The sequence below is a fragment of the Euprymna scolopes genome, chromosome 19, assembly GCF_053919585.1.
Source record: "Euprymna scolopes isolate OS-2025 chromosome 19, ASM5391958v1, whole genome shotgun sequence".
Lineage (NCBI taxonomy): Eukaryota > Metazoa > Mollusca > Cephalopoda > Sepiida > Sepiolidae > Euprymna > Euprymna scolopes.
The window spans coordinates 23,235,707-23,259,678 of NC_136500.1; the positions used below are offsets into that span (position 1 = coordinate 23,235,707).

A 23,972-nucleotide genomic window follows, 5' to 3' on the forward strand; every position below is an offset into this window, starting at 1 on the left:
CAGGATTGAAACCCGACCGCCTGTACGGCAGTCAACGTTCCTAACCATTACGCTATTGGCGGCTGCTGAACGAGTAGTGAATTTAACGATGTTTTGACATCGTCCAAACTACCTCTGCTCGATTTGTTTACACAAAGAGCATCGCTTATACGCTAATGGTAATTCGTGTATCACTTCTCAATATGCTCAACTCAAGGTGAGGAGCATTATATATATATATATATATATATATATATATATATATATATATATACTAGGGATGGGGGGGGGGCAAAATACGCTTAAATATAATATTTTAATTCGTCCAGATTTCGGATATATTATTATAGAATCGCGATTTCAAAAGTTAAAAAAAATATATATTTAGGTGCCTTCAGCTAGAATGGATACCGAAGCATTAAGAGCTGGTGACCTTACCATTGCATCAATACGACACGTATGTAAGCTAATTCAAAATGAAAAATAAACTAAGATGAATGTACAAAATGTTTTTTTACGATTTTTTCAATTTTCACCCATTTTTGTCCGCGTAAAAACAATTTTAACGGCTAAAGACCTATAAAAGAATGAACTATAAAAGAACGAACTATAAAAAATCCAATCATTTGAGGCCACTAGCGCTGCTCTGCGATTTTAGTTTCTCAGGAGATAGTTTTAAAATATGGTGACAGACAAACAGGCGGACAGACAGACCGACAGACAAACATATAGCCGTTTATATATTAGATATAGTATCCTATAGATTCATTGAAGTATATATATATATATATATATATATATATAAATATAAATATATATATATATAAATATATATATGTATATATATAAATATATATATAAATATATATATATATATATATATATAAATATGTATATATATATATATATATATATATATATATATATATATATATATATATATATATATATTATAGAATTCACATAGGGAATAACCTCTCATAAATTCACCAAATAAGAACTTTTATTTGTGTAAAATTGTTTGAACCTACGTCAATTATACACATAATGTTGAAATCGTTGTGTTAATGTAATTATGATGTATGTCAGCTATTGTTATGTATAAAAACCAAAGAGTTGCATGATCAATAGTTCAAAATAATGTATACAAAAACAAAGAATAGATTTTGTGTAATTATAGAATTAATAAATTAGCAATTTAATAATAATAATAATAATAATAATAATAATAATAATATTAATAATATTAATAATATTAATAATAATAATATTAATGATAATAATAATGATAATATTAATAATAATGATAATATTAATAATAATAATAATATTAATAATAATAATAATAATATTAAAAATAATGATAATAATAATACTATTAATAATAATAATGATAATATTAATAATAATGATAATATTAATAATAATAATACTATTAATAATAATAATGATATCAATAATAATATTAATAATATTATTAATAATAATAATGATAGTAATAATAATAATAATAGTAATAATAATAATAATAATAATAATAATAATAATAATAATAATTATAATAATTTTTTTCTGCAGCAAATGCATGTGGATTGAAACCCTGCAAAAACGGCGCAGAATGCTTCAATAAGGCTGACGAATACTTCTGTAAATGCAAAGTCGGATTTAAAGGAAAAGACTGCTCAGAAGGTGAGTGAAAAAGATGTCGTGTGAAGTGTGTATGTTGAAATGAGGATAGTTTGATGGGTGGGTTTCAATTAGTAGCCGAGGCATTCATTTTCTCCCGACTCATCATATTCAGTTTAGCGTCTGTTTTACATGGTGACATTTTAAAAAGTGACTTCCAAACTAAACTATTTCTAGCCAGGTTTTCATTTATCCTTCTTTCTCTCCCATCTTTTGTTCGGCATTCTCCTGCTACTTCAACACTTCTACACGAACTGAGAACTTACATTATCTCAATGTGACCAAACCAGCGAAGTCTCTTGTTTTGCACATATATCCCTGTACTATCCATCCTGTAATATCCATCTAAGGCTAACTTTAAAACTCACATTGCACATTCATTTTATCATTCTCGTAAAAAAATCGTTTAGCTACAACCACTATCAACAATTCCCCCACTCTATTTCTGTGCTTAAATCTAAACACAGATTCCACGAACAAAGCTTTTTTCTTAGAATGGCTCACCTGCAGAATTCTACCTCACTGTCTTGCTTTCGGGCTGACTAAAATATATTCGTCTTTAATCCAATGTTAACAAGTTCTTGTTGAGCCGACCTCTTAAATAATCAAATTATACCTAATTTCAACCAATAACTGTTGTCCTGGTGATCACCATACATTCATTAACTTTTATCCTTGAGTGGCTCTTGGACCTGATAAGTGGTGACTTTGTAGAAAAAATGTTCAACCCTAATGTTTTTTTAATTACATTTTCACCCCAAACAAGGCACATTGCCACTTTGGTGTAGGGGGCTATTCTCAGGGACATAAGATACTGGGGTACTATGTAGAGAGTTGGGTAGCAAGATATCGGTTCACGTTATACTTGAACTTCTGCATGTCAGTACAGCTGGGGAGGCAGGGACCCAGAAGGAAATTCCAAAGTTTAGCGGTTATGGGGAAGAAACAACTGGAGTAGAAAGCTCTCTTACATCTAGAGATCTCTACCGTGTAGGGGTTGGATTTAGCTGCTTGCTGGGTTTGTATAGGATATTTACATCATGGAGGCACAAGTGCTTGCAGTTCATCAGAGCATTCACCATTAAACTACTTTTAGAAAAGGCAGAGGGATGTAACATTTCGTCGATGGGACAGAGGCTGAAGCTTAGATGACAGTTCAGGACCTATCAGGTTGACGGCTCTCTTTTGTACCTTGCTTAGGAGCGAAAGACTAGTAGCAGATGCACCAGTCACAATATGACAGCAATACTCCATACATTGGCGAATGGTGGCCTTATAGAGGTACAGGATACTTTCAGGCGTTAGTAGCTTTCTAGCATGGTAAAGAGAGCCTACCTTCTTCGCAGGGGTTCTGGCAATGCTCTCAAAGTAATTGTTCGAACTCATGTTTCCTGTGAACGTTAGGCTTAAGAGTTTAAAAGAAGTACTTTCAAATAATGAATCTTTGGCCATTGCTCTTGGTGGTAGAGAAGGTTTCTAGTAATTATTGAAGGAAACAAGTTTAGTCTTGGCAACATTGAATGTGACCCTCCATTTTTGTCCCCATTCCACTACAGATTGGAGATCATACTCTAGTGTTTCTGCCATTTCTTTAGATATGTGTTCATTTGTTTTCCTGTCGTGTCTATTACAGAGCGTGATATCATCTCGCATCTATGCTTGATACACTTTTTTCCAATTGTATCGTTCTGAGGTTAGTAATGTAGTTCCTTGGACTTATTGCGTCCACTTCTAACTCTTGCTTTTATATCAGCATCAGATCTCCCCTGTGTTCCACTGGTATCTGTTGCGATATTTTTGATATAATGATAGGGGTATGATTAAAGAAAATTGGAAGGCTCTACTTATAGATACTGGTGATAAGAACTGACCAATCAAATGGAGCCACGCTCTTCTAGCAACGAATCAGAAACCAGAATTGCTCAATAAAACATACTGGATATTTTTAGAATTCTCACACATAATTTTTCGTGTCCACCCAAAAAAAGGAATCTTGCTCTTTGTATGCAAACTGCTACAGTTAAGGACTTATACAGATTAGCTAACCACCAAAAAGTATTTTTCATCTCAATATATATATAAAACCTATTTATGTTTCTAGTTGTAAATATCACCATTTATTACTAATTATAACAATATATTAACGTATGTCATCTCTATACTTATTACTTGTATATATTAATGTTTTTACTTATTACTTGTATATATTAATTTTTTTACTTATTACTTGTATATATTATCTATTGTTTATAATTACTAGTTCCCATATCGTAATAAATTCTATACTAGGTCTACTTAGCAGTTGGATATGATCAGCTATATCTGACGTTTCAATCTTTTCGATATTCTCACCATACTTTCAATGGACGATATGTTTCACCTTTGTGTAGTTTTCCACATTTACATGGGATTTCATATACACAATTCTTAGTCGATCTTGGTTATGATTTTTTTCTGTAGCTGGCTTGATTCTCACAAGCTGTTTCCGGAGAGTTGAATCACTCCTGAATACTGTCACACTCAAGATGAGAACAGTAGTCCGATAAATAATATATATATATATATATATATATATATATATATATATATATATATATATAGTCATCCACATACACTACAGTTTCGCTGTTTTACAACTCATCAGTGAGGCTAGACAAGCAACTACCTCAAACCAGGATCGAAACCCGATCGTTCAAACGACAGTCGGTTATATGGTTGCTGCTATGCGGGCAGTAAATTAACAATGTTTTGACATTGTCCAAAGTACCTAAGCTCAATTTGTTTACACAAAAAGCATCACTTCATAGGCTAATGGTAATTTGTATATTATATATATATATATATATATATATATATATATATATATATATATATATATATATTGCGTACAGAAAGTTGTTAGTTGAGACAGATCATTGGTACCGTCGGTTTCAAGCCCGGTAATAAGGCCCGTTTAAGGTATCCTTATCAAGCTCTCTTCAGCCAATATTCGTCTATCTTATAACCGGAAGTGTGAAGTATATATACCTCGCGAATTCACGTTTAAATCTCGTTTTGTTAAATATATATATATATATATATATATATATATATACAGTGATGATCATATTTATTGGCACGGTAAAATAAAAGTTAAATTTTGTCTAATAAATTCTAAAAAAGGGATTAAATTAAAGAAAATAACAAAGTATATTATGTATTTTTAACTGGCCTTTCCGATGCAGCAATCGGATTTTAGAAAAAATAAATAACAAAGGAACAACAAACATAATTGCAAAAAACCCTTGTTCAAAATTATTGGCACGATTTATTTAATAATCAATTGTATAGCCTTTGGCCTTGATTACCTTCCTCAGTCGCTTTTCATAGTTTACAACCAAGTTGTTGCACTCTTCAGTAGTAATTTTAGCCCACTCTTCCTGACAATAATCCTCCAATTGAATAAGATTCTTAGGCTTCCTTTGCATTACCCTCAATTTTAATGTTCTCCATAAATTTTCAATTGGATTAAGGTCTGGGCTTTGTGATGGCCACTCCAAAACATTAATATGATTGTCCTCAAGCCATTTCTTAGTCAGTTTAGCCGAATGCTTTGGGTCATTATCTTGCATGAACCACCAACAACGACCAAGTGAGAGCTCTTTAGGAGAGTCTTTCAGGTTTTCATCCAATATTTTAACATAATCTTCCTTTTTTATGCTACCTGTGACCTTAACAAGTCGCCCTGGTCCAGAGGCAGCAAAGGATCCCCAAAACATCAAACTGCCTCCACCGTGCTTCACTGTGGGTATGGTGTTCTTAGGCAGGAAAGCTTCGCCAGATTTTCTGTAAATATAAGACACTTTATTATGGCCAAATAACTCTATTTTCGTTTCGTCAGTCCATAGAACACGTTTCCAGAATGCAACATCTTTATCAATATGACGTTTTGCAAAGGCTAGCCTTGCTTTCAGGTGCATAGGCTTCAATAAGGGAGTCTTTCTCGGACGACATGCTTTTAAACCAGCTCTCTTCAAAACTCTACCAACTGTATGTCGAGATACATTCACTCCAGAGGTGCTCTGTTCATCAACAATCTCCCCAACAGAGATCCTTGGGTTTTGTTTTACTTGTCGAACAATTTTCCGTTCATCTCTTGGGGAAAGAATCCTTTTTCTCCCTCTACTCTCTAAACTCATAACGTGGCCTTGCGATTTGAACTTGTTTATTATGGCTCTAACAGTGGATTTGGGAAGGTTTAGCTTCTTTGAAATCTTATCATAGCCCTCCCCATTGGTATGGCATGCTACAACAAGCTTCCTGACGTCTTCGCTGTGTTCCTTAGTTTTAACCATGGCGATTGAAAATTATAATTTAGTCACTTATAATAGTTTAAATAAATCGCTATCTAAAAATTATCTGAAAAAAATTATTCACTGAATTAGCGTTAAACAAGCATAATATGGCTATAAAAAAGTTCAGAAAGCACGTAAACCGGAAATTGATTGATATTATACTGATACTAAAAGAAAAACAAAGCCGTGCCAATAATTTTGAACAAGGGTTTTTTGCAATTATGTTTGTTGTTCCTTTGTTATTTATTTTTTCTAAAATCCGATTGCTGCATCGGAAAGGCCAGTTAAAAATACATAATATACTTTGTTATTTTCTTTAATTTAATCCCTTTTTTAGAATTTATTAGACAAAATTTAACTTTTATTTTACCGTGCCAATAAATATGATCATCACTGTATATATATATATATATATATATATATATATATATATGTGTGTGTGTGTGTGTGTGTGTGTGTGTGTGTGTGTGTGTGTGTGTGGTTTAAAGCGCAATCAAATGCACATTTTTCTTTTGCAGTTGCACCTTGTGCCCTTAAGCCTTGCAAGAATGGAGCAAGATGCTTTGACGATAAAGATACCTTCAGATGTAAATGCCCAATTGGCTTCATGGGAAATACCTGCAGTATACGTAAGTATCGAAATATAATTATGCATATTAATTATATTACATCGTTTTCAATTTCTATATATAAAATAACGTATGATTAGTATATAAAATATAATATTGCCTATTGTACTCAATGTTCTGAAAGTAAAATTTATATAAGGAAATTTATGTGAACACGAAAATCGTTATCTTTATTACCGAAAAGTGTTAGATAATAGCAGGGTTAAGAGTGTTAATAAGCTATTATCGATCTATTTATCTATCGATCGATCTATCTATCTTTGTATCTGTTTATCAATATACTTATCTCTCTTTATATCTATCTATCTATCTATCTATCTAATTGGAAGTAAATAATAGATGAGATGTGAAGCTATGTTTTGATAAAAGTTGTCAAAACATTTTGAGGTGTAAACTGGACAAGTTGCACCAGAAGATATTTGATCAGCATCAGAAATACGTGTCTGTCTATCACATGTTCTAGTTAGCTGGAGAAATAGTTGAGTTGAAAAAAGGACGTCAAAAAGAGCGGACGGTTTAACAGGTCTTCCCTCCTCACTGGGGAGAGAACTGACGTATCTCAGAATACAGACTAGAATTAACCACCCAAGCAAAGATCGTCGATCACTCCTTTGCCGGGCGTAATTCCTGGAAGTGAAATAAACTATATAAAATACACAGCGTCTTGGTTTCTTCTCCCCAAAGACTGGCTGAATATCTTCCAGACGCCGACAGCAGAAATCCAGGTACGTCGTCAAATAAATGTGGTTATGTAATTATGTCTGACACACGAACGCAACACACTTGGACGATCACGGTGTGTAAATAGACTGTAAGAGTAACAAATGGTTCAGATAGCAAAGAACTCCACAATAGACATTTAATAACACGACACACAATCACACAATATATCTATGAATTCTCCATAATGTTACAAACGTTTCCTTTTTCGTATTATTATTTCTGATGTAAAAACAGATTTTCTTTCATTTTAATGATTGGTGCAGCTGTGTAAACACAAGCTTCATATACAATTCTGAATTACACGTGTTTTCGTAGCTTATCTTAGTAAAATCAGTTATTAAGAAAATAGTGTCAGTTTATTATTACGTTGGTAAGATAATAATGCGAGTTTATTATTAGATTATTAAAATCTTTTGTTAGTTTATTATCCAGCTGTTACAAAATTTAAGTCGATTTATTAATAGATTCATAGGATATCTTAGTTCAATTCGAATTTGCCGGTTATTATATTTAATCCATTAATCTTGAGTGATTTCCGCACGGGGAAAAAAAGCTGATTAAATAGTAATAGCATCTCTTTCTGTGACCGATTAAATAATAAGGATATACCATATTTTTTATTTCACACCCTGCGTTCGATCCTTTCACATTTAATATAAACTGTCGGGGTGGGTAGGGGGAGGGCTCGGCTTTGCCCGGGTGTAAAATACGCTAAAATATGATATTTTAATTTGCCCAGATTTCCTATATATTATTATAGAGCCGTGATTTTAAAAGTAAAAAAAAAAGGAAAGTATTTGAATGCCATCAACTAGAACCGAAACCGAAATTGTAGCATTCAAAGCTGGTGACGTTACCACTGTAACAACGTGACACGCGTATAAACTGATTAAAAATTAAAATGAAAGTAAACTAAGATTAATGTACTAAATGTATAACGATTTTTTTCAATTTTTTAACTTACTTATCTCCCTTAGATCATTTAAAAATATTTTTGTTTCTTGGTGTTTTATGTACAATAAATACCTTTTCTTTTTCTTTAAACTCCGAGTTTTAATTGTTTTTAGTATGTTGCGTATCTGATACTCCTAAACTCAAACACGTAGGCTGTACGAAGTAAACGCAAGGTGGTCTTTTTAATCCCATTTTACCTTTAGTAAGAGTAACCCAGTTGAAGAGCTATATTTGAGCTATTTTAAATGGTTTGGCCTTTGATAATCATCATAAAAGAAAACTGATTAATTTTTTTATCGTTTGCGTGATTATTTTATCAGACTTGGGGAGAAATTATTTATTATTTTCTTAGTTTTAGTTTGAATGATTCATTGACCCTACATAGAGAATTGGTATTATACAATACAAGGTTTTATTCCATTATAATATTGAAATTTGTAAACGCACAAAAAAATAAATAAATAAAGTTGACTTTCGAATTGTATTAACAATTCGCCAACACACGAATCTTGTTAATGGAGTAACCTGGCACAAACGATGCCAACTAAATCTTTCTTCTTCTCTTCCTGAGCACTCGACGTGGCCCCTACTCAGCACCAGGGCCGTGACAACAGCATATTCTTTTCATTGTTTTGACTCTGAAGTATATATCCGACAGTCAGACACGGTTAATCAACCGAGAACCACATCACTCTACATAAAAGCATATAAGATATCCACGGGCACACAAAAGAATGAAAAGAATATGCTGTTGTCACAGTCCTACTCATCACGTCAACTTTTTTTTTTCTCCCAGCAGGAAGGCTCCACTTTTTCTTTTATTTCAACAATTTCTTATTTGCATACATGAACTATTGTCATTGCACAAAAATCACAAAATTCTATCTTGTAAGTTCTAGGTTCAATCCCAGATGGACGACACACAGCACGACTTTCGCGTTTTTTTATCTTTCAGAAATTGTACGGCGAATGTGACTAACACTTCTAACCTCCCCCACAAACTCTTCAATGGTTGAATGTTTGAACTAGGCGGGGAATTGGCCGCTATTTTTGTATTCCGTCTGTTATCGTCGAAACGTTTGCCAGCCAACAATGAATTCGATGCTGCCTACCATTTTTGTATTACGTTGAGTTGTTGTTCGGTCGTTCAAATATCAACATGACCCAGTACTGTTCCCCACGATTTTTATTTGGATGGATTTCGTCACAAAATTTAGCTTCACTTCTTACCGATTAACATGAACTTACAATTATTGAACCCCATTTGTTAAAATGTTAATTTATCAAGATGTCAACAATTGTGGGAGTAGACTAGTTAACAGGCTACGCCCGCCAAGATGGACTTACTATTTTGCCAATTATTTCACCGATGTTTCCCTGTCTATAGTTTTCCTTCGGGAATTAATTCCTATTTTAGTCACGTAAATTCGTTCGAATTGAGAGCGAACGACGTCAAAATTGTGTTCGTGTTTCCTTCAAAACGAAATGTTTGCGTGTTCTCAAAACAGAGAAAAGAAACAAAAAAGGGGTTGAATTCAAAATTTTTCTTCACAATAAGGGACCTATTTCCTTTTCCTCGCCGCCGTTATTCTCTTTTCGTCCTCTTTCCATCTGAAAGCAACGAGATAATCTCACTGCCGTCGAAAAAAAAAAGAAAAAGAAAAAGAAAACCCTCTTTTTATACTACAGCCTCGAACAACGATAAGGCCTAAATTCGCGTTTATCTTATTTTTTTTGTATCGGATGGGCTTCGGGTTCGAATGCCAGCGCTTCTCGACAGAGCGCACACACCAACCGTTGGTGCTTACTATTGTGGTTCTCCACACTGCTATTACATTCCCAGAATTCACAGGTAAGCATTTATCCATTTCTGACACGTCAGCCTTAATCGGACCATGCGAGGTAATTCCTCAACGTGACTGCTACACCTATTAAATTGATACCAATGTAGAACTCAATAAAACATTAATGTAGAACTCAATAAAACATTAAACAAGCGGAACGTAACATTTAAATAATGATCTGATCCCAACTATTTTTTTTCTTTACAGCAAACCCGTGTGGACATAAACCCTGTCAGAATAAAGCGAAATGTATTAATATCGGAGACAAATTCAAATGTGTGTGTACTGCCGGCTTCATGGGATTAACTTGTGTTACACGTAAGTGATTAAATAGACTATAATTATTAGTTTCTTCTGTACGATCACACTATCAACCGAACAACATCATATTAATTTTAAATAGGCAAAGTTTTATGCAGTCATATATATAAAAAGTACTTTGTCTGCGTGTGTGTGTATGTGCGTATGGATGTGTGTATTCGAAATCGTTCTTTATAGACTCCGAAACAGCTGGTGAATGCCTATTCTTTTCCACAAGTTAAGAATGGCTTTCTTATCCACTTGATCATGTCTAATTATTTAGCCAAATTAACAGCAGAAATCGAAAGTAAAAAAGAGCAGAAAACCGTGACTATAGCTGTTATTTCCTTTGACTTATTTTTCTTTCTGTTTACTTAAAAATATCTCGATATTAGTAAACCGTCTAACAAGATTTAGTATTTCTCTGAATGTAAATGGTAGTGAAGTGGGATACTTTATTGGAATAACATGGTACAACAATAAGAAACTAAAAATGGCTAGTCAGAATCAAAGTTTAATTTGCTATTCATTTCCAACTTTTAAAATGCAGCAGATATAATTTTTATATAGGGTCTTTGATTATTTTAGGCATTTTATCAATTATGGAATTTAAGATTTTATAAATTTTATCAGTATAACTATTAATTGAAGCTGTTGCTGCAAAACAATGTTTGCAAGCTTTTCTTGTTGGAAACAGATTCAATAACATTCGGTGCAAAGAATTAGAAATGCCGGATGAAAGATGAGTGGAAATGTACAAAAGAAGAAACCATTCCCAAAAGTTACAAGAGTTTTTTCTTTATAAAATTTTCTTTCATTTATCAGCATTTTTTCTTTTCTTTTTCTTTTTTCTTAGCCAATCCTTGCGGACTGAAACCGTGTGAAAATGGAGCTGAGTGTTTCAACAAGGGAAAGAAGTTTTTCTGCCACTGCAAAGCTGGCTTTAAGGGTCTTACGTGTTCAGAATGTAAGTTTGACATGGAATTCACATTTCTCTTGATTCTTTGTTTTATGATACACTTTCAGCAACGAGAATGCGACTAGCATAACTTGAAATTAAAGAAATTCTCTTTTTTTATAATATAAAACTGAACTAATTGTTTAGATGATAATCATAATATGATATCTAATAGGTCAATGTAGTTTGCATGAAACATTGTTTAGTGTGTATATATAAAGGTATTTTGAAAAAGGTAAAACAACGCAAAGGCGTAACGAATAAATATGAACTAACGCAACTCAATGCTGCCAAGATTAAGCGTCTTTTCTTTAATAACTACAAGAAACCTTCTCAACCACTAATAGTCATGGCTAATTATACCTTACCTGAATGTACTCGTTCAAACTCCTCAGATTAACGATCAGGGGGAACCTGAGTTGGAACAGTTACATTGAGGGCATTACTAAGGCTGCTTCAAAGAAGGTGGGCTCTCTCTACCGTGCTAGAAAGTTACTGACGCCTGAGAGTAGCCTGTATCTCTACAATGCCACCATTCGCCCATATATGGAGTACTGTTGTCACATTTGGGTTGGTGCATTTGCTACTAGTCTCTCCCTCTTAGACAGGATTCAAAAGAGAGTCGCCAACATAATAGATCCGCTGTCCCATGGACGAAATGTTGCATAGCTACGCCTGTTTTACAAGTAGTTTAATAATAGGTGCTCCGACGAACCAAATAATAATAGTTTATTAATATATTTATAGAATAATAATAGTTTATTAATAGATTCATGTGATAATAATGTTTGCTTATTAATAGATTCATGGGGAAATCATATTAGTTTATTAATGTATTCATAGGACAAGAATGTCAGTTTATTAATATATTTATAGGATAAAAATATTAGTTTATGCATATATATTCACAGAATAATGATAGTTTATTAATATATTCATAGAATAATATCAGTTTATTAATATATACATAGGATAATATTATTAGTTTATTAATTTATTTATAGGATAATAATGTTAGTTTATTAATATAATTATAGGATAATGTTAGTTTTTAATAGATTCCTAAGATACTAATGTCAGTTTATTAATATTATTGGATAATAAGGTTAGATTATTAATAGATTCAAAAGATAATAATGTCAGTTTATTAATATTATTGGATAATAAAGGTTAGATTATTAATAAATTCAAAAGATAATAATGTCAATTTATTAATAGATTTATAGGATAATAATGTTAGTTTATTCAAATATTTATTGGATAATAATGTTAGTTTTTAATAGGTTCATAAGATGATAATGTCAGTTTATTAATATTTATAGGATAATAATGTTAGTTTATTCAAATATTTATAGGATAATAATGATAGTTTTTAATAGATTCCTAAGATACTAATGTCCGTTTATTAATATTTATAGGATAATGTTAGTTTATTAATAGATTCGTAAGATAATAATATCAGTTTATTAATAAGCGTTTTTTACTTTGGTGATCACCTTGTAAAAAAAAACTATTGACGTCTCTATCCAGCACACAGGTATGAGTATTTCTGTTTTATTTTACATTACCGGTTCCAGAGAACTCTATTATAAGAAATGCTTTTACACTAAGTTGGAATCGTTCTTTCTTCGTCCCTCTAGAGAACTCTAATTTCTTAATCTTAGAACTCAACCTAGAGATATGAATATCACACCAAATTTCATACCTCTGACGATCGCCTCTGCTGTGTTTTAGTTTTTATTTGCATTATTTTGGCGCTAGCAAACTAGTTGTCTCTGTTAAAAAGCAGCCGGCAAACGCCGTAAGACAAAAATGAAGGTAAAGGTTACAAGCAATCGTTAGTGTTCACACCACTAAAACTAAAAACAAAAATCTTTTTTTTTCAGCCTAGGTCTATAGTAAAGCACCAACAGCGTCGGTGAATCATTTATCAAACACTCTCCAAACTCAGACTATCTTTCGAAAATATTTAACAAAACAACCTGAAAATTAGCAACTTCCGCACAATAATACAATGAATAATAAGGATACTTAACAATAACATAACAAACCCTCTAAAAAAAAAAAAACAATATGAGATTATAGAAACAGGAATTCTTGACCACTACACTTATCTATATATCTATAAAAGTAAAATTGCCTGTGTGTGTGTGTGTGTGTGTGTGTGTGTGTGTGTGTGTGTGTGTGTGTGCGTGTACATTTCCCTACCAAAATATTCTGCTAATTTTCAGTCTACAGACTCGAGATTTGACATAAGGAGTATTAAGATTTGGGAAAATCTTTTTAATCGGTTTTCGGCCAGACATTTGGCTGTCAAGGGGGGGGGGAGTTCAACGATTTGAGCTTTGAAAACTCCACCAAACTCCTCCGCCAATTTTGGGTCTAAACACTTGACATTTTAGATGTAGGTTACTTGGACATGGATCTAACTTAATAACTTGATTTGAGCCCAAAACAATAAATGTAAAGGGGCCAAAATTAGGGTCAAAGTTAAAAAAAAAATTCCGACTATGTATATATGTATGTGTATGTATATATATGTATGTGTATATATATATATATATATATATATATATATATATATATATATAATGAGAATGCGTGCGTGTGAGGACAATTCACAACCTATGAATTCAACAAATTTTTCATCTACATACTTGAAGTTTGGTATATAGGGTATTCAGACGCGTAAAAAAACTTTTTAGTCGGGTTTTCATCCGGCGAAAGGGCTGCTAACTGGTCAAATTTTAAAAATTGGTACGGGGTGGGGTAGGTCATCAGATTTTTATCTGTTTGCCAACTGTTTCACGAATGCACATTCCTGAATCGTTTACGTGACAGATTACTTATGTTAAGAATAAGTTGGTTCGAAAACATTTTTTTATGCATTATCTTTAGTTTTAGAGTTTTGATCTCAGCTCAGGTATTTTGCTTTACTTACAAGAAGTTTACTGTTTAGAAAAAAAAAACATAATACTCGCATGCAGGTGTGTCAGTTAATTTCCGATTTTTATTTCATTTTTTTTTAAAAGGAATTTAACGTTACGTTTAATACAAATGGTATTTCTGTTTGTAATAAATAAGAATTCTGCATTGATTAAAATATGATATTTATGCGTATTTAACGACCGGACAACGCCGCCGGCCTGTTATTATATATTATGTGTATGTGTGTATTGTGCTTGTTTAATATATATTGGAATGTTCTATTTTTTCTTGATATCATAGGCAGAACATACAGTATTTTTTTACTTTCCACAGTGAACCCTTGCGGTCTTAAACCGTGCAAAAATGGTGCCGTCTGTACGAACAAAGACAAAGATTACGTGTGTACCTGCAAACCCGGATTCAAAGGAATCGACTGCCAAATTGGTGAGTTCAATATTTGTTATTAGTCAAAATTCTAACGATTTGAAGACTTGCAGTTTGCTTGAAGCATTCATGTAGTTTGGAAGGAGTTGTGTTTAAAAGCTACCACAATGCAGTTTTCTTTACAAAAACTCTGTTGGGTACGAAAAAGTTAAACAGAATAAGAGGGTTCAATCATTTTCAATTGACTATTTATTTATTATCGTAATTTGTCAGTAAAATATTGTAACAAAAATAATATTAAATCCAAAATAGCAGCTTACACTTCAACAATCTTTTTCTGGGAGTCTATTGAAACCGACATACTATAATTTCCAGCTCCCTGGAAAAAATTTTTTAAAAATACATTTCGCACACATGGGTATATATATATATATATATATATATATATATATATATATATATATATATATATATATATATATATATATATATATATATATATATATATAGTTTTGAAAATAATAAGTGGAAGTTTCTCAAGAGCTCTTTCGGCTATCATCTCATCAGGAGAAAATCGATAGCGTACAAAGTAATATTATGTCGAAAATAAAGAGTTCTAATGGGGAACTTATTAAATGTGCCAAAAGTATGGGGACACTAAAATAAATTTATCAACGTTTAAAACGATTAATTGTGTGTGTGTTGCAGCAAAGATTGAACTCATTACACGAGTTTGTAGTGTAATTCAAGTTTTTTCGGTAGCTGAATACTTGATACTTCGCCAGGGCTATCAAAGGTATTTTTATCGTGATAATGGGGTGCCTACCACGGCTTAAGAGAGTCCCATCTACCTTCGAGAGAAGGATAGACTGCGCCAGTTTCTCAACCTGGTATTTTACCTTGCAGTAACTTTTTTAAGAGAATAAAAAGACACACCCTTATAATATTTAGTATGTTTGCAAGCACTCCGGATTTGTAACCTAGTAAGTGATGCACTTTTCTCTGCGCTGCAACCTCTTTTCAACAGAAGAGACATTGTGAGATTGTCTTTGCTCTATCTTTATTGTCATAGCAAGTACTCGTCAGAGATCGAATCTATAGTACCCCCAACCATGTGACCGCTTAATGTCACCAAAAACAACGATGACATCATTCAACATTTGCCAAAATACTTTTAGTAGTATATACACGTGACAGTAATTATTTTAAAAATAACCATTGAATAATCTATATATCTATAAAAGTGAACATGTCTGTGTGTGTGTCTGTGTATATTTCCCTGCGCAATAACTCTGTCAAGTTTAAGTATACAGACTCGAAATTTGATATACAGTTCAACGATTTGACAATTTTTGTCCTCCGACAATTTTGGGTCTAAACACTTGAAATTTTAGATATAGCTTTCTTGGGCATGGATCTAACTTAATAACTTGATTTGAGCCCAAAACAATAAATGCTAAGGGGTCATAATAGGGGTCAAAGTTAAAAAAATTGACCGCATTTTTATTTTGCTCAACATACACCTCCAAACATCCGGGCAACGCCGGGCTGAAATGCTAGTAAATAATAAAAAGAAAAAAAGAAGATAGTATTTTGCATTAATGGTTTACTTTTATTTTTCAGTGAATGCTTGTGGTCTGAAACCATGCAAAAATGGTGGCAAATGCGTCGATGTAAAAGACAGCTATAAATGCATATGCAAGATGGGATTCAAGGGACCAAAATGTCAAATTGGTAAGTGATTTTAATACGTGAATAATCTGGGGTTCAGGAAGGAATTAATGAATACTTTTGCAGAATATGAGATCGAGTTTAATTCCTATCAGATACATTATGATTGAATTCTGCACAAATACCGTTGGAAATTTGTAGACTCTTGTGTCTTTTCATTTTAGTTGGCAAATACACTGTTCCAAGCATTTTTTTCCTTGACAAAATCGACTTTGAAATCTAGTGGAAGATGACAAATTCTATTCGCTACAGTCTTTTCTACTCTATCGTTATTTTCATGAAAAATGCTCGACTGAGATTCAGTCTCTGCCATATTCTTATAAGACATACACAGTAAGAATATATTATTTATAATAACCCTAAATAATGTTCCTTTCTTCCTACACAGGGCTAAAACCATTTCAACTTGCAATCTATATAATCTTTTTGATAATTATCATCGAGTGGCTTTTGATCTCAATAAGTAGTATTCTAAGCTTTCTCATCAATTCTTTTAATGTGGCAAAACTAACATAGTCTCCTGTTTTGCACACGTGTAAAAGCAATCCATAAACATGTATGCAAAATGGGATTTAAGAAACATAAATGTGAAGTTGGCAAGTGATTTTGTATAGGGGTCGGATGTCTTCTTCTATCTATTGAATGAGCGAAATAAATCATCCCCAAAACTGTCGATTCAAGCTGACCGGAAATTTTAGATACGTGTTTAATAAATTAACGCATAAAAATTTTAGATACGTGTTTAATAAATTAACGCATAAAAATTTTAGATACGTGTTTAATAAATTAACGCATAAAAATTTTAGATACGTGTTTAATAAATTAACGCATAAAAATTTTAGATACGTGTTTAATAAATTAACGCATAAAAATTTTAGATACGTGTTTAATAAATTAACGCATAAAAATTTTAGATACGTGTTTAATAAATTAACGCATAAAAATTTTAGATACGTGTTTAACAAATTAACGCATAAAAATTTTAGATACGTGTTTAATAAATTAACGCATAAAAATTTTAGATACGTGTTTAATAAATTAACGCATAAAAATTTTAGATACGTGTTTAACAAATTAACGCATAAAAATTTTAGATACGTGTTTAATAAATTAACGCATAAAAATGTTAGATACGTGTTTAATAAATTAACGCATAAAAAGGCATAAAAATCAAGTATTCGTACAAATCGAACTTTTATGTTCGAAGAATGACAATCAATGCATTATTTTTATAACTTAATAATCTAATTTTATCTTTGTTTTAATTTTTTTAGTTGATCGCTGCATGTCAAGTCCTTGCAAAAACGGAGCAACTTGCGTGAATCATAAAGATGGCTACTTCTGTAAATGCAAGGGTGACTACGTTGGAAAAGACTGTTTGAAATGTAAGTAAATATGAACATTTTCTTTTTTGTGTCTTGGCCATGACATTAAGCTATGATGGCATTAAACTATGATGGCATTAAACTATGATGACATTAAACTATGATGACATTAAGCTATGATGACATTAAGCTATGATGGCATTAAGCTATGATGGCATTAAGCTATGATGGCATTAAACTATGATGACATTAAACTATGATGACATTAAGCTATGATGGCATTAAGCTATGATGACATTAAACTATGATGACATTAAGCTATGATGACATTAAGCTATGATGGCATTAAACTATGATGACATTAAACTATGATGACATTAAGCTATGATGACATTAAGCTATGATGGCATTAAGCTATGATGACATTAAACTATGATGACATTAAGCTATGATGGCATTAAGCTATGATGGCATTAAGCTATGATGACATTAAACTATGATGACATTAAGCTATGATGGCATTAAGCTATGATGGCATTAAACTATGATGACATTAAACTATGATGACATTAAGCTATGATGACATTAAACTATGATGACATTAAGCTATGATGACATTAAACTATGATGACATTAAACTATGATGACATTAAACTATGATTACATTAAGCTATGATTACATTAAGCTATGATGGCATTTAGCTATGATGACATTAAGCTATGATGACATATAGCTATGATGGCATTAAGCTATGACGGCATGAAGCTATGATGAAATTAAGCTATGATCACATTAAGCTATGATGACATTAAGCTATGATTACATTAAGCTATGATGGCATTAAGCTATGATTACATTAAACTATGATGACATGAAGCTATGATGACATTAAGCTTTGATGACATTAAACTATGATGACATTAAGCTATGATGGCATTAAGCTATGATGGCATTAAGCTATGATGGCATGAAGCTATGATGGCATTAAGCTATGATGGCATTAAGCTATGATTACATTAAGCTATGATGACATTAAACTATGATGACATTAAGCTATGATGGCATTAAGCCATGATGACATTAAGCTATGATGACATTAAGCTATGATGACATTAAACTATGATGATATTAAGCTATGATGGCATTAAGCCATGATGACATTAAGCTATGATGACATTAAGCTATGATGACATTAAACTATGATGGCATTAAACTATGATGACATTAAACTATGATGACATTAAGCTATGATGACATTAAGCTATGATGGCATTAAGCTATGATGGCATTAAGCTATGATGGCATTAAACTATGATGACATTAAACTATGATGACATTAAGCTATGATGGCATTAAGCTATGATGACATTAAACTATGATGACATTAAGCTATGATGGCATTAAGCTATGATGGCATTAAACTATGATGACATTAAACTATGATTACATTAAGCTATGATGACATTAAGCTATGATGGCATTAAGCTATGATGACATTAAACTATGATGGCATTAAGCTATGATGGCATTAAGCTATGATGGCATTAAGCTATGATGACATTAAACTATGATGACATTAAGCTATGATGGCATTAAGCTATGATGGCATTAAACTATGATGACATTAAACTATGATGACATTAAGCTATGATGACATTAAACTATGATGACATTAAGCTATGATGACATTAAACTATGATGACATTAAACTATGATGACATTAAACTATGATTACATTAAGCTATGATTACATTAAGCTATGATGGCATTTAGCTATGATGACATTAAGCTATGATGACATATAGCTATGATGGCATTAAGCTATGACGGCATGAAGCTATGATGAAATTAAGCTATGATCACATTAAGCTATGATGACATTAAGCTATGATTACATTAAGCTATGATGGCATTAAGCTATGATTACATTAAACTATGATGACATGAAGCTATGATGACATTAAGCTTTGATGACATTAAACTATGATGACATTAAGCTATGATGGCATTAAGCTATGATGGCATTAAGCTATGATGGCATGAAGCTATGATGGCATTAAGCTATGATGGCATTAAGCCATGATGACATTAAGCTATGATGACATTAAGCTATGATGACATTAAACTATGATGACATTAAGCTATGATGGCATTAAGCCATGATGACATTAAGCTATGATGACATTAAGCTATGATGACATTAAACTATGATGACATTAAGCTATGATGACATTAAACTATGATGACATTAAACTATGATGACATTAAGCTATGATGACATTAAGCTATGATGACATTAAACTATATCTGGTGGCAACGCTCCAATTGGAAAGTTTGGAGTGTTAATGTCATCCCTTTAGCTATTATTGCTCTGATGTTTTCTCTGAGCTGAAGTAGTAGTACCGGTCGGGTATGTCTCATCTATGGATTAAATGGTATTTTTGTCTTGAGACTATTATGAAATTGCTCCCAATATAGTACTCACTCATTACTATCATCCTGAATAACTCACAGTGGCAAAGTGGTTAACAACATGGACTGAAAATCTGGGTGTGCCAGGTTCGAATCCAATTTGTTGCATGGGAACACATTTATCAAACCAACACTTGACCTTGTGCCTTAAATCCTTGAGAGTAGGTAAACAAAATAACTAATAGCGCGAAATGCAATAATTTTGACGATAATAAAAACTTGAGAAAAAGAAATTCAATTCACATTTTTTAATATTAAAATGACTAGATTCGAAATTAAATAACTAAATAGGTTTATATGCTAATAAAAAATATTCATAATTTGTGTATTCAGTTTTTGTGGACTTTTGTCCTCATCTTCATAGTTTTTGTTTCACCACGTTACAGCCAACTTATCCTCTGTCCTTCTTCAGGTGATTAACTGCAACCAGATAGGAGTGCTGAATCTTGTAACTGTATCCCCAGTAAATAATGTCTTCCATAGTTGTTGTCTCGTTTTGGTCAACTGATTCTTTGGCCTGCTTGAGAAGCATTGAAACCTTTTACTTCCGACAATGCTCACCTGAAACCGTAGTGACTCAATGTGTTTATCTACTGCAACACGGGCCCTGAAGTCAGTAGAAAAAAAATGAATGTACATGTTATGAAACCTCATCTCAAAGGATTTTTAAAAAATATGAAACGTAGCATTTTTGTTGATCAGGTTTGAATAAATGAAATTACATATTTTTGTTGGTTAGTAACACTTAAATGTCAAATATGATTTTCGTTGGCTAGTTAAGTTCAAATTCGAAATCACATCTTGTTCAGTCACGCTTAAATTCGAAATCACATCTTGTTCAGTCACGCTTAAATTCGAAATCACATCTTGTTCAGTCACGCTTAAATTCAAAATCACATCTTGTTCAGTCACGCTTAAATTTGAAATATATTCACATTTAAACACAACTGAAAAATAAAAACTTTGTTTTACATTTAATTTACTGAATGAACAGCAGCATCATAAACGTCATCCTCATCATCGATTTAACGTCACTTTTTATGCTAACATGTGTTAGATGGCTTTTAGAAATTGACTTCCAAACTAACCTATCTCTGCATTATTATTTCAAGAACTACCAACAACTTCCCCCACTCTGTATCTGTGCTTATATCCAAACGCAAATTCCATAAACAAAGCTATTTTCCTAGAACTACCCGCCTGTGGGACTGACTATAACATGATAGTCTTAAAGTTTTATGTAAACAAAGTTTTCTTGAGGCGTCTCTTATATAATCAAATGCTACCCACTACACTAACGATCACAACACTGTTGCCTCAGTGACTATCGTACATTGATTAACTTTCATACTCGAGTCGCCTTCGGACCTTAATAAATGGTAACCCATTATATAAAAAAAAGCTACATAATCTAAAATGTGACAGATTTTCTTTAAAAGCTTTTTGAGATTTTTATAGGACGTAAGCTTTCCCTGACGCCAACCCAGTGATTGCCTAAAAAAGCTAAAGAGCGCTTCACTTGCAAAAAACAAACTCGAATATCGGTAAAGATTCAGCAAATTAAACACTGTATCATATGCATTAAAATATCTAGTATTTTAAATTTGGACGGATGATCAAGCCCTTCCAGCTGACCAACAAACCGTGACTCATAATTATAGAAATATTTTGTATATTAAAAATCCTCATTATTCTTTTTTATAGTTAATCCATGCAAGGTGGACCCATGTGAACATGGAGGTAGATGTATCCCCGATGGAGTCAAATATCGTTGTGAATGTTCGGCTACATATGAAGGACCTCGATGCGTTAAATGTAAGTCTGTTTTCTTTATGGCCTGCTAACAGGGTTACCTAGGTCTTATATAAAAATAACTGTAAAAAAGAATTATATATATAGGAGCCTTGACTATCGTACAGCCAGTCGGGTTTCAATCCTGGCTTGAGGTAGTTGCCTGTCTAGCCGCACTGATGTGCTGCGAAACAGCGAAACAGTACTGTATGTGGATGAATATATATATATATATATATATATATATATATATATATATATATATATATATGAGAATTAAAAGAATAAGACCGATTCTGTAAGAGGAGACTCATCAGGATAATGCAAAGCTCAACAAATTGCTTTGGAGCTATAAAATAAGAAAATGATAGTATAAAAATATATACTGATGCATATAGATTTACTCGTTTATTTAATAAGGATGATACATCAATTACGGGTGTAGGATAAGTAAAACTCTTTATACCATGGTATTTCAAAACCCAATGCTTTTCATCAGAAAAGGAGAGAAGATGTTTGGTAACATATAAGGGATGCGACGTCTAGCAGTAGCTACATTAGTAGTGGAATAATTATGCACGAAAGAAGAATGGTAATATATTTCCCTCTGCCAACATTTTCAATATATTAACATTCTCCTCTCACACACAATTATTCTGCTTCTAATGTAGCTACCGCTAGACGTCGCATTCCTAATGTTACTTAGCAGCTCCTCTCCTTTTCTGATGAGAAGCATTAGGACTTGAAATACCATGGTATAAAGAGCGTTACTTATCCTATACCTGTAATTGATGTATCATCCTTATTGAATAAACGAATGAATCTATATGCATTAGTATATATTTTTATATTGTCGTTTATAACATTATCAAGTCAATAATTGTTGCAGTAAGAGAGGTGAGGGAGAAACCTCCTTAGGACATGGCATTTCGAGGCTAAATGCTTCTAATCAAAAGATGAGAAAAAGCCGGCATTATGCAAATGTAAAGAAAACACCGATATTCAAATTAGAAATGAAAAACTTTTTTAGATTAGAATAGGAAAAAAATATTTTTTTATAATAAAGGTTAAAAGAATATACAAAACAATATATTAGAAAATGAAATAATGAGAAATGTTTTTAAAGACATCAAAAGATAAAACAAATTAATTAAAAATTCAGCATAATAGTGCATTGAAACCAATCATTAATTAAAAATTATTTAATTTTTTTTTTAATTTAAAAAATGACAAAAATGACAATAAAGCTCCGATAAAAAGAAATTTAATTATAAAATATAAATAAAGCAGGACAAATTAAGTACAGAAAAAGTAAGATTAGAGAAAGGAAAGAAAAATTATAAATAAAAATCTAAATATAAATCAACTCCATTTCTTGGAAGATAATCCATCAGACATTAGGTGTACTCTAGGATAAAATGAAACGAAAGTTAATATCCAACACACACACACACACATACACACACACACACACACACACACACACACACACACACACACACACACATACACACACACACATATATATATATACATATATATATATATATATATATAAGAGCAAATAGTTAATAAAACATGTTAAAAACACTTTGAAAAAGAGTTAAAAACATATTTAATTTGAAAAGGAAACACTAAATAAGTGGATAGTCTTTAATCCGCGGAGTTTCGAAGAAATACTTTCCTTCTCATCAGAGGGTAGGATTTAGCAAAATGTGGGATAGGATTTTGCTTGCAAAAGTATTTGATGAAACTGCAAGTAAGTCAAACATCTTACTTGATAACAAAAAGTGAAGCAGGGGGAATACGGTAAAGCAAAAGGTGATTACATGTGAATGGATAGTCTGGTAAAAGGTAAAGTATCCAATGACGATAAAATCCAAAAATGCAAATCCAAGAACGTTAGCTAAATTTCTATTCGCACAAATAAAAT

The 23,972-nt window shown here is 32.1% G+C and overlaps 1 protein-coding gene across 8 annotated transcripts in view; it reads left to right on the top strand.

Annotated features, from left to right (window-relative positions):
* The window catches only part of LOC145303489 (uncharacterized), a 731,279-nt gene that overhangs the window by 333,026 nt on the left and 374,281 nt on the right, over window positions 1-23,972 (top strand). For 7 of the 8 annotated variants that reach the window (XM_080144908.1, XM_080144909.1, XM_080144911.1 and 4 more), the window contains 8 exons: window positions 1,558-1,668; window positions 6,518-6,628; window positions 10,357-10,467; window positions 11,306-11,416; window positions 14,669-14,779; window positions 16,343-16,453; window positions 17,725-17,835; window positions 21,953-22,063. The exons of the other annotated variant lie outside the window; for it this stretch is intronic. In XM_080144908.1, the coding sequence (XP_080001034.1) occupies window positions 1,558-1,668; window positions 6,518-6,628; window positions 10,357-10,467; window positions 11,306-11,416; window positions 14,669-14,779; window positions 16,343-16,453; window positions 17,725-17,835; window positions 21,953-22,063 (888 nt within the window). The remainder of the gene's footprint in view (window positions 1-1,557; window positions 1,669-6,517; window positions 6,629-10,356; window positions 10,468-11,305; window positions 11,417-14,668; window positions 14,780-16,342; window positions 16,454-17,724; window positions 17,836-21,952; window positions 22,064-23,972) is intronic. 8 annotated transcript variants of the gene reach the window in all.